Here is a 12,086-nt window from a genome sequence, read left to right as displayed (position 1 = left end):
TAAATTGAAAACATTTTTTTGCTTGAAGAACAAAGTCTTTTCATTAGACTTTTATCAGTTTATTTTGTTATTATTTAAACCTCACTTTTCCAAACTCAGATATTTCAGTACATAACCAATGGATTGAATATTATTGAACAAGGTTATGAAAAAGACCTTCTGTACACAACTTTAACAAAGAGAACACGTTTATATTCAATACTCAGTGAATAGCCTATAAATAAACACTCAAAAGCCCTCAAGAACATAAGAAACAGAAGCAGGAGGAGACAACAAGTTTCATTAAGCCTGCTAACTCATTTGGTACAGCTTCTTGGACACAATGCTTTTTTAAAAAAATGTTATAAAGGAATTTCATACACATGTATGATTAGATTTGTATCAGATATCCAGTGGTGAATATGAGAAGAAACTTCCATCAATTAAATATTGTAATTGCTAAAGCCATTGGCCTGGATTTTTCCATACTTTAGATTAAAGTGTGCTGGAAAAGCACAGCAGGTCAGGCAGCATCTGAGGAGCAGGAAAATTGACAAAAGCCCTTCATCAGGAATAAGGCAGGGAGCCTCTGGGGTGGAGAGAATGGCTTCCTGCACCATGATGACATGATCAGTTAGCCAGACTGTCTTTATTGCAGTGTAGATGGGTGTTACACATGGGGACCTTGCAGTATCTCTGATGTAGCAGACACCAAAGGAATTACTCTGGAAATCAATCATTCCCCTGGACAATTCGTCTACTTCTGGAAGCCCCCAAAAGTCTCTATTTAAATCGAAGACTTTGGAGGATTCTGATAATTACTAAGGAAGTGTGAGGCTATTAAGAACATTGGAAGCCATTCACGTTGGAAGAGTATAAAGGACCGTAACAATAACAGAAGACATAATAGTGAGGCAAAGAGTGTGATTCAAGATGACTAATTTGTCTGTCCAATGTCAGAGTTCAGGATATGTGCTTTGGGCTGGAAGAGATCATACAGTGAGAGGGGGAGCATCCAGTAATTGTGATCCATGTTGGTACCAAAGACACAGGTAGGACCAGTAAAGATTTTCAACTGAAGGAATAAGAGAAACTTGGTGCTAAATTAGACAGTAAAACCTCAAAAGGAAATAATCTCTGGGTTACTACCTGAATGTCATGAAAATTGGCAAGCAACAAAGTTCCTGAAGAAGGGCTCATGCCCGAAACCAGCAACACATTTTCAGCTCTGATCTCCAGCATCTGCAGTCCTCACTTTCTCCTAAGCAACAAAGTAGATCAGAGAAATGAATGCATAGCTCAATGACTGGTGTGGGAGAAAATGAGTTCCTGTTTGAGAGACATTGGCATCAGTACTGGGAAAAATAGCATCTGTATCATTGGGATGGTTTATATCTGAATCACTGGTGTTCTTCTCAGCCACATTACTAATAAAATAGAGAGGACTTTAATCTAAATGGGTAAACAGAGATCAGGGAATGGCAGGAAGATGCAGAGGGAAAACAAAACCAAAGAACAGTCAAATCTAGATGTTACAAAGATAGCAAAGAGTGATTGGAAGGCTCTGTATCTGAATGTGCATAGCATTCATAACAATATAAACAAACAGAACACAGACTGAAATAAATAAACTGAAACAAAGAACTGGAAATCTGAAACAGAAACAGGAATTGTGCTCAGCAGAGTTTCTTCAGCAATCTCTGATTATGTTTGAAATAAAAATGATCTGATAACCATTCTGGAGAGGTGGTTTAGGATGACAAGGATTGGGTCCTGAACGTTTAGATATATATGACATTGAAGAAGAATAGGAAGCTAGGTTTAGGTGTAGCACTCTTGATCAAATATGACATTGGTATAATAGCAAGAGAGAACTTTGTTTCAGGTCAGGATTTAAAATAGTTTTTGTGGAGATAAGGAAATAATGGGGAAAGACATCATGAGTGAGAGTGGTCTACAGGTTGCCGAAAAGTAACCACAATGTAGGATGAAGTATACAAAAATAAATATTTGTAGGAAATGAATATTTCATGATTAGTTCAGACTATATTAGTTGATTAATCTAATATTATGCTAATCTGTTTAAACTGCAAACAAAAGCAGGATTTTATTAATGTGGCAAGCATTGGGAAGTCAATTCCTTGCGTTTGAAATGGTGCTGTAGCCTATGACTGGTTCAGGTTGTTGTTGGTCAATGGTAATCTCTAGATATTGATAAGGAGGATTCAGTGATAGCAATACTATTGAATGTTAAGGTAAGGTGGTTAGACTCTATCTTGTTAGGTGGTCATTGCCTTACATTTGTGTGACAAACATGTTACTTACCAGCTTAAATCTGCATATTGTCCAGGTCTTGTTGCATGTGGATTTCAAACCTATCATTAGAATCCCGATGTTCTTTCCACTCTTTGTACCTACCTAGCTTCTCCTCACATGGATTTATTCAATTCAACTCAACCACAATGCAAATTTCACATTCTCATCACTCCTGTCTTGAAGGTGATAATCGTGATAGTGTCTTTTATGTAAATCAACAAATAATGCAATATAAGTATACAATTTATAAAATGCATGCTTTCATGATATCTGTACTTTCGGCTGGGTACATAAGTTATTGCTGTATATATAAGTCTACCATATAGAGTTTATTATAATATATAAAGTATCTTGCTGAGTAAGTTAACATGTCAGAAATAACAGGTTAAACATAAGTGCATGGGCTAGCTGTAGACATCAGTAATATAAAATTAGTTTAACAGATAGGCTAGACATAGACTATAAGATATAGCAGCAGAATTAAACCTTTTAGCCCATCGAGTCTGCTTCACCATTCAATCAAAACCTTCATTCGTGGAAACCAGTGGGCTCCATATCTAAGGAAGGGTGTGCTGGTGTTGGAAGGAGCCCAGAGTAGGTTTACAACAATAATACCGGGGATGAGGGGCTTTTCATATGAGGAGCGATTCAGAAGTCTGAGACTGTCCTCAACGGAGTTTTGAAGAATGGGGGTGCGGGAATCTGACTGAAACTTACAGAGTAGAACCCTGGATAAAGTGGACATTGGGAAGATGTTTCCATTACTCAGAAAGACTAGAACCTCAGGGCACAGCCTTTAGAACTGAGATGAGGAGGAATTTCTTCAGCCAGAGGATAGTGAATTTATGGAACTCATTGCCGCAGAAGTCTTTAGAAGCCAAATTATTGAGTATACTTGACACAGAGATAGATATGTTGTTGATTATTAAGGAGATCAAGGGTTACGGGGGACAAAGGCAGAAGAGTGTTGAGAAACATATCAGTCATAATCGAATGCTGGATTGAATCAATGGGCTGAATGGCCTAATTCTACTCCGATATGTTATGGTCGTTACATAGAAACCCAGATACAGCAGTTAGAGGTGGACTGTCAGTTTCGATAAAGCTTCATTACAGCTGAGGGGGACTGACAACATTTCCTACAGGTGGAGGTCTAGTTCTGAGTTTGATTGAAGGTGCTGTCTGCCAGGCTGTGCAGTGGCTCGCCGATTGTATCGATGCCGCTGCTAACTGGGAGCTGCGTCGCCATGTTACTGTCGGGCCTGTTCCGTTCCGCCGTCTCACACTCGGTAAGGACCGACGCCGCTTGTTCAGTCATCGCCCGTTATTTCGAACAGAGCGAGAGGGTGTGTGTTGTTTGCACTTAGGGCTGTAACCGGTCTGAAAGAGAATGATTTTGTTGATGCTGCCTGCAGGTTTGACCAAGGCCTGGCTGAGTTAACATGGCGGCGGTTCGACCTTCAGGGAGAAGCCGTTTAGCTTCACCTCTTGCAACCTCCTTCACCCTTTCATTAATCATCCACTGACCTTCGCTGCTCTTCGGGGCGTCAGCTTTCTTTTTACGTTTTGCCCTGTTTCCAGCTGATTGTGTTTTAGTTGACAAAATCGGTTATAAAAGGTGAATTATTCAGCAACCCCAGGGACTGACCTCCTTTGTATTCCAAATTGTTTTCCACTTGATGGTAATTTTTAAGAATTTCTGATGAATACGAGTAGTGTATTAGTGCTCACTTGCTTTGAATTGCCTTGTTCATTACCGGATTCCCCTTCTCCTTTGATTTAGTATCTATCTTTGATCATGAGAATAAGAGGAGTCCATTCGCCCCCTCGAACCTACTCAGCCATTTGATTGGATCAGGGTTGATTCAACATTCCTCACGTCCACTTTCCTGCCTTTTACCTTCAACTACCTACCGATCAATAATTTATCTACTTCTGATTTAAATTAAGTATACACAAAAGTCTGTGCCTCATAGCTCTCTGTTGAAAGGAATTACAAAGACTGTCAATCTTCAGAAGAAATTGCTCCACATCTCAATTTTAAATTGGCACCCCTTTATTATGAGAACACGTCCTCAGGCCCTAGACTGTTCTGTGAGGGAAAACATTTCAGCATTTAGCCTGTTAAGCTCTTAAGAATCCATATGTTTCAATGATCCCTGCACCACTGACGCTTAGCAGCATTGTATACTATGACTGCAGAAATTCACCAAAGATCCTCAGATAGCACCTTCCAAACCCACAACCACTTCTATCAAAAGGACAAGGGCAACAGATAATCATGGAGTCATATCATAGAAATATACCCTTCAGTCCAAACAGTCCATGCTGACCATAATCCCAAACTAAACTAGTCCTGCCTGCTTGTGCTTGGCCCATATTCTCTCCAAATCTTTCTTATTTACATACTTATCCAAATGGCTTTTAAACATTGCAACTGGATCTGCATCTACGACTTCCTCTAGAAGTTCTTTCCACACATGAACCACTCTCTGTTTTTAAAAACAAAAGTTTCCCCTTGTATCCTTTTAAATCTTTCTCCGGTCACCTTTAAAATATGCCCCGGTCTGAAAATCCCTGCCATAGGGGAAAAAAAATCTGCCGTTCACCTTTATCTACACCCCCTCATGATTTTAAAAATCTCGATAAGGCCACCCCTACATGGGAAACCACTACCTTCAAGTTCTCCTCCAAGATACTTACCATCTTGACTTGGGGAATATTCGGCTGTTCCTTCACTGTTGCTAAATCAACATCCTGGAATTCACTCCCTAAGGGTATGTGGGTCAACTCATAGCAGGTGGACTGCAGTACTTCAAGAGTGCAGCTTACTACCTTAAGGACATCAAGGGACATGCAATGAATGCCAGAGCTTTTTTATGTAGAGGCATATACCACAAAAGTTATACTCAATACTTATGAAACATAGCTCAGGTCCCAGCAAGAATATTGGGACATTTCTTGGCACTCTACTTTAGGAAGGAAGTCATGGAATTAGATATCACGTAAGGTGTATTAAGAAATCAAAAAATATCTGCCCTTTTCAAGATCTTATTATAACTATATAGGGCTCTGATGAACCATACCTACAGTAATGTGTCTTGCCCTCCCTACTTAAAGAACAAAACACTTGCACTGAAGGGTTTTCAGGGAAAATTCACTAAGCTATTCCTAAAATGAAGTGATTATTTATAAGAAAAGGTTGAGCTAATACTGCTTGGAGTTTAGAACAATTAAAAGTTTCTAAGGGTACCTGCTAGGGTAGATGTTGAGGGGATATTTTGCCCCTGTGTGCAATTCTACAATGAGACGTGCACCGTTTCAGAATAAGGGGACGTCCCTTTTAAGATGGAGATAAGGAGGAATTTATGCTCCTAGTTATTAGTCTTTTGAAGTTCTCTATCCTAGAGACAGTGAAGCTCATTTAAATCTGAGTTGGACAGATTGCTAATCAGCTAGGGAGTCAAGGATTACAGGGGTCAAGACTAGAAAATTAAGTTGAGACCTTGATCAGATATCATGAGCAACAGAGATGAATTCTAGGTCAAGATGCAAGTAACAGCTATTGACATCAAGACAGCACTTAATTGTACAGAAGGTGGAAATCTTTGCTTTTTAGACTCATATTTAGCACAGGAAGGTCGTTGTGATGCTTGGAGATCTATAATCTCAATCTAAGGACATAACTACAGTAGTTCCTTAGGTAGATAATTTTAAATAACCTGTTTAGATGTATTATGGCTGCTCTGGAGTGGAACTTGAGATTAGGCTTTCCAAGTCAGAGTCAGGGACATTACCACTGCAACACAACATCCTCTTTCTTTCTTTCCCAAACAAACCCTTTTCAGAGATGTGATTATGGACCCCTGGAGCAGGTGCAACTTAAGACAGCATCTCCAAGCTCAAAGGCAGGGCACTACCACTGTGCCACAAGAGCCTCTATCCTTGAGTCCAATGATCAACAGCTGCTTCATTGATGATGTGCACTCGAACATGAAATCGGTGTTGGGGATGTTTGTTGATCATTGACTGCAACAATGAAGTAGTCTCTTTATATGCAGACAGACCTGGAGAACATTCAGACTTGTGCTGATAAGTGGCAAGTATATTTGCATGACAAATGCTAGTCCTTGCACAACTCCAATCACTTCATGATAGTGAATGACATAATCATCATCATTGAATCCCCTACTGTTAACATCCTTGGGGATACCATTGACCAGAAATGGATTAGCAATATCAATACTGTGGCTACAAGTGAAAGGATGCTATAAATTCTGTAGCAAGTAACTCACCTATTGTCTTCTCAAAGTTGTAAGGCACAAGGCAGGAGTGTGATGGACCATTCCTCGCTTGCATGGATGTGTTCAGCTACAACACTCCAGAGGCTCGACACCATCCAGGAGAAAGCATTGATTGACACCCAGTCCACCACCTTGAATACTCACTCCCTTCACCTTCACCATGCAGTGGAAGTAATGTGTTACATCCAGATGCACTGCAGTAACTCGCCAAGACTAAACTGAAATAAGGGTAATTACAAAGGAATGAGGGCAGAGTCGGCTTCATGAGGGAAAAATCATGCCTGACAACTTAATTATAATTTGTGGAGCGGGTAACAAGCAAGATAGATAATTGGGAACGAGCAGCTGCAATATATTTTGATTTCCAGAAAGCTACCCATAAGCATATTTACAAAGACCGAGCTCGTGGTGTTGGGGAATGCTATATTAGAGGATTGTCTAATTGATAGACTCAGAATTGGGATAAGGTGGGGCATTTTCAGAATGGCAACTTGTGGAGTATTGCAGGGGTCAGTGCTAGGATTTCCAGTATATATTAATGACTTAGATGAGAGACATAAATGTAATATCGCTAGGTTTGCAGATGACACAAAAATAAGTGGGAAAGCAAGTGGTGAGGATGATAGTCTACAGAGGGATATAGACAGGTTATAAGAATGGGCAAAAACTCATCAGATGGAATATAATGTGGGAAAATGAGCGGTTGTGCACTTAACCAGGAAGAATAGAAAAGCTGAATTTTTTTAAAATAGGGAGAGACTGCAGAAAGGTGCAGTGCCCAGGGTTGGGTGTCCTCCTACATGAATCACAAGCTAGCCATTCACCCGGTTGCAAGGAAGATATGTGGGCTGATGGCCTTTATTTCAAAGGGAACAGAATATAAAAATAGGGAGGTCTCTGTGCTAAAACTATGCATGGTACTACTGTGAACAGTTCTCGTCCCTTTATCTAAGAAACGATACACTGGTATTTGAGATGGTCCAGAAAAGGTTGATTATGTTGATTGTGTGTATATAGGCATTTTATGAGAAGCTGAGTAGGTAATCAGTAAGGGAATCATGGCTTATGGGGGAAAAATACAAGAAAAATCGAATTGAGGATTCATATCTGCCATCTCTGAATGGTTTACTTCCATTCATACCTCTTATGATTTTATGGTTGAAGCATTGGGTGGGCAAAAAATTGTGAAAGAGGATGTGTTAAATTGGCTAACTGTATTTAAAATTAATAAGTCAGCAGAACCAGATGAGCACTGAATACTGAAAGAAGTAGTCAGATGGTCAGACTCTTCCAATTGTTCTGAAGCATGGAAATAGTGCCGTAGCACTAAGGTTTTACTAACCTTTCATCCTGGTTTAGAAAAGTGTAAAATGGAACCTAACTACTAGACTTTAACTCCAGTGATTGGAAGTACATTGAAAACTACAATTCAGAACAAAATTAACAGTCACTTTTATAAATGTGGACTAATTAAGGAAATCTCCTGCTCCTTGGATGCTGCCTGACCTGCTGCGCTTTTCCAGCAACACATTTTCAGCACTAATTAAGGAAACCCAACACAAATTTAAGGGCAAACCCTGTTTAATTTTTTTCGAGTTTTCAGAGGTAACAGAGGGCCATTTAGAGTGATGCAATATACATTGAGTTCCAAAAGGCATTTTTTAAAGTGCCACGTAATAGGTTTGTCTGTAAAAGTGAAGCTCACAGACTGAAAGGGACAGTGCCAGCAGGGATACAAAGTTGGCTGACTGACAGGAATGGAGTGTAGTGGTACAAGGTTTTTTTTAGACTGGAAGAAAATATTTAGTGGGATTCTCAGGGGTTGGAGTTAGACAAATAAACATATGTACTCGAGGGACAATTTCAAAACCTAAAGTTGTATTATTAACTACAAGGATGGTAATGATAGACTTCAAGAAGACACAGCTGTGAAGTTTTGGACATGTTACGAAATGCAGTGAAATGCTGCATTTTGGTATGTAGAATGAGGAAGGGTACAGTTTTAAAGGGGAGCAGAAGGACCTGGCACACATTGAAGGTGGTCGAGAACGTGGTGCTGGAAAAGCACAGCAGGTCAGGCCAGGCAGCAACCATGGAGTAGGAGAATCAATGTTTCAGTCATAAGCCCTTCATCAGGAATGAGCCTGGTTCCTGATGAAGTGCTTATGCCAGAAACATTGATTCTCCTGCTCCTCGAATGCTACCTGACCTGTGTTTTTTTCAGCACCATACTTTTGACTCTGATCTCCAGCATCTGCAGTCCTCATTCTTTACAAATTGAAGGTGACAGGGTAGGTTGCAAAAGTGGTTAATAAAGCGTATTGGGTTTTAATAAAATGGGCATAGAGTACAAAAGTAAGCATATTATGATGAAACTTTGTAACAAACGCTGTTTAGCCTGAACTGGAGTATTGTATCCAATTCTCTATTGTAAGTTACTACTAAATCTCCTTCAGGCAGTGCATACCAGATCCTAACCACTTGTTGTGCAGAAACGATATGAAGGTTAATGCTACATATAAATAAAAAAAAAGGAATGGCTCTGGGGCTATGAAAGTTCAGTAAAACTGGCATAGAAGAAATGAATGCTGTTCACCTTGGAGTAGAGAAGGTTGTGAGGAGATTTGATAGGTTCAAAATCACATGGCTGAGCAGAATAGTTGGGGAGAAATTATCTTTATTGAAAATCTTCTACACATCAAGTGGTTAGGATCTGGAATGCCATGTCGGACAGCATTGTGGAGGCAGATTCAGGTATGAGTTACAAAAGGAAATTGGAGCTGAAAATGTGTTGCTGGAAAAGCGCAACAGGTCAGGAAGCATCCAAGGAGCAGGAGAATCGACGTTTCGGACATGTGCCCTTCTTCTGGGCTCATGCCCAAAACGTCGATTCTCCTGCTCCTTGGATGCTGCCTGACCTGCGCATTTCCAGCAACACATTTTCAGCTCTGATCTCCAGCATCTGCAGTCCTCATTTTCTCCACAAAAGGAAATTGGCCAATTATCTAAAGAGGAAATATTTGCGACTCTGTGTAGGGTAAAGGCAGGGAAGTGGTACTAGCTGAGTAGTTCTTAGGCAGCACTCATAAATGGGCCAAAAGGCTTACAGTGCTGAAATCATTCTATGAAACCATTTTGTGGAAAGACTTGATGGGCTAGGATGTTAGAGGATTTTGTGGGGAGATTTTGGTGCAGGCTTTCAGAATAATTTTTGATCCAGTAAATGAGGAACTCTTTTCAGTGGCAGAAGTAAGACAATGGGCAGAAGAATCAGGGATAGAAAGAAAAGGGGCGAGTTACAATCTGATTGCAGTATGATGGATGGAGATTTAGTTACGATTTTTGAGAGGGCGTTTAATAAATAATTAAAAGATATTGCAGGACTATGGGAGGGCTTTTGTGGATCACTGGTAGTATCCCTATCTTTGAACCAAAAGTTGTGGGTTCAAGTCCCGTCTTTTCCAGAGGTGTTTAATAACATCTCTGAACAGGTTCATTAGAAAATTAGTAAAAAAAATTCAGAGTTATGGGACACGTGAGACTATTTGACCAGCACATTAAGACCTGTCATTGGCAAAATGGATTTGATGACCTCCTGGGCTGAGCATTGAATGTTATTTGAACAAAAAATTGTCTTTAGTAGAAAAGAGATCTCTCTTAGATTGTGATGGTTGACTGTCAGTAATGGTCTGTAAATAAATGTTAATTTTACATCTATAGCTGCTTCGTCAGTATTTTTCTGACATTGGGTTTATCTATTTTTAATTGTGTAATCATTTCTGTAGCAACAAAATCAACATCTAAACTGCTTTATATGTTGAACGTGCATTGCAAACATGTTGAGTTTATAACAATTGAAAACAGAAGCTAGTAATGGAATTACTACACTGGAATTGCCTGGAAAGGTCCATAGAGGGCGATAACACTACAGCAGCTTTTACTACATCAGTTGTTTGGGCACCTTTGCTTCTTTCAGTGGTTGCATTTGTACTTACAGTTTGAGATTATGTCACTAGATAAATCACTTTGCTGTTGTGCACTGCATGCAGTGGTAGGAGCACCAACTCATTCTATAATTGACCTTGGAGCTATCATAGACAGTTAAGCAACAGTACAAACTTGCTGATAAATCATTTTGAATGCACTTGGGTGAACAATAAATTTAATTAGCTGATGATAAAGGTAGTTTTTTGATTTTATCTGACTGGATTCTTTGTTTTAATGAATAAAGGTCCCCAGTAGCTCAGCTGATGGGTGAACTGATCAGTTAAAATTGCAAATGATAAGACCATAAGACATAGGAGTGGAAGTAAGGCCATTTCGGCCCAACGTGTCCATCCGCCATGTAATCATGGCTGATGGGCATTTCAACTCCACTTACCCGCATTCTCCCCATAGCCCTTAATTCCTTGTGACATCAAGAATTTATCAATCTCTGGCTTGAAGACATTTAGCGTCCCGGCCTCAACTGCACTCCGCGGCAATGAATTCCACAGACCCACCATACTCTGGCTGAAGAAATGCCTCTGCATTTCTGTTCTGAATTGACCCCCTCTAATTCCAAGGCTGTGCCCATGGATCCTAGTCTCCTCGCCTAATGGAAACAATTTCTTAGCGTCCACCCTTTCCAAGCCATGTATTATCTTGTAAGTTAGACCTCTCCTTAACCTTCTAAACTCCAATGAGTACAATCCCAGGATCCTCAGCCGTTCCTTGTATGTTAGGCCTACCATTCCAGGGATCATCTGTGTGAATCTCCGCTGGACACGCTCCAGTGCCAGTATGTCCCTCCTGAGGTGTGGGGCCCAAAACTGAACACAATACTCCAAATGGGGCCTAACCAGAGCTTTATAAAGTCTCAGTATCATAATGGGCTCAATTCAGGGATGCTAATGGGGTTTTCCTAGCTTGAAGTGAAATTGGAGGCAGAGGAATAGGCAAGACTGGAAAATGGAAATTGCAGTGCTACACTTCTGGGACAGTTTATGTAATAATACTTGCCTATCTAAAAGATTATTTATTGATTTCATTCTTGGGTCAAGTGGGCCTACTTGAGTTATTTTTGAACAGTGATTGAATTAAGAAGATACTGGGGATATTTATATATCGTCGACCAAGGGGCTGACGGAAGGTGAGTCAATGATTTAAAAATTTAGCTTGTGAATAGGTGATTAGGAGCTGATTAGGAGCGGACACTGGACTGCTGAGTAAATGAAAAGGGATGGGGATTTACGTCAGAAATTCAGGGAGTGAGGTGGAAGCTTATTACTAGAACAAACAGTTATATTTGGTTATTGTCCTTGTCATGCGCTAGCGAGGCGAGGAATAGGGAGAGAGAGGAGTTGAACATGTGGCTACAAGGATGGTGCAGGAGGGAGGGTTTTGGATACCTGGAGAATTGGGGCTCATTCTACGGTAAGTGGTAGCTCTACAAACAGGATGATCTACACCTGAACCAGAGGGGTACCAATATCCTGGGGGAGTTGT

At 40.2% G+C, this 12,086-nt stretch overlaps 2 protein-coding genes across 4 annotated transcripts in view; one reads left to right on the top strand and one right to left on the bottom strand.

Annotated features, from left to right (window-relative positions):
• Positions 1–1,188, bottom strand: part of acss2l (acyl-CoA synthetase short chain family member 2 like) — a 70,808-nt gene extending 69,620 nt beyond the window's left edge. For both annotated transcript variants that reach the window (XM_043687772.1, XM_043687773.1), the window contains exon 1: positions 1,129–1,188. Coding sequence is in view for 1 of the 2 variants with exons in the window: in XM_043687773.1 (XP_043543708.1) it covers positions 1,129–1,139 (11 nt within the window). In the remaining variant the exon portion in view is untranslated. The remainder of the gene's footprint in view (positions 1–1,128) is intronic.
• A 2,288-nt stretch (positions 1,189–3,476) lies between these two features.
• The window catches only part of ndufv2 (NADH:ubiquinone oxidoreductase core subunit V2), a 38,383-nt gene continuing 29,773 nt past the window's right edge, over positions 3,477–12,086 (top strand). For both annotated transcript variants that reach the window (XM_043687775.1, XM_043687774.1), the window contains exon 1: positions 3,477–3,584. In XM_043687775.1, coding sequence (XP_043543710.1) covers positions 3,513–3,584 — 72 coding nt within the window. In that variant the 5' untranslated portion in view covers positions 3,477–3,512. The remainder of the gene's footprint in view (positions 3,585–12,086) is intronic.

The sequence above is a fragment of the Chiloscyllium plagiosum genome, chromosome 4, assembly GCF_004010195.1.
Source record: "Chiloscyllium plagiosum isolate BGI_BamShark_2017 chromosome 4, ASM401019v2, whole genome shotgun sequence".
NCBI classification, from domain to species: Eukaryota; Metazoa; Chordata; class Chondrichthyes; order Orectolobiformes; family Hemiscylliidae; genus Chiloscyllium; species Chiloscyllium plagiosum.
This window is presented reverse-complemented; position numbering and strand designations above follow the sequence as displayed.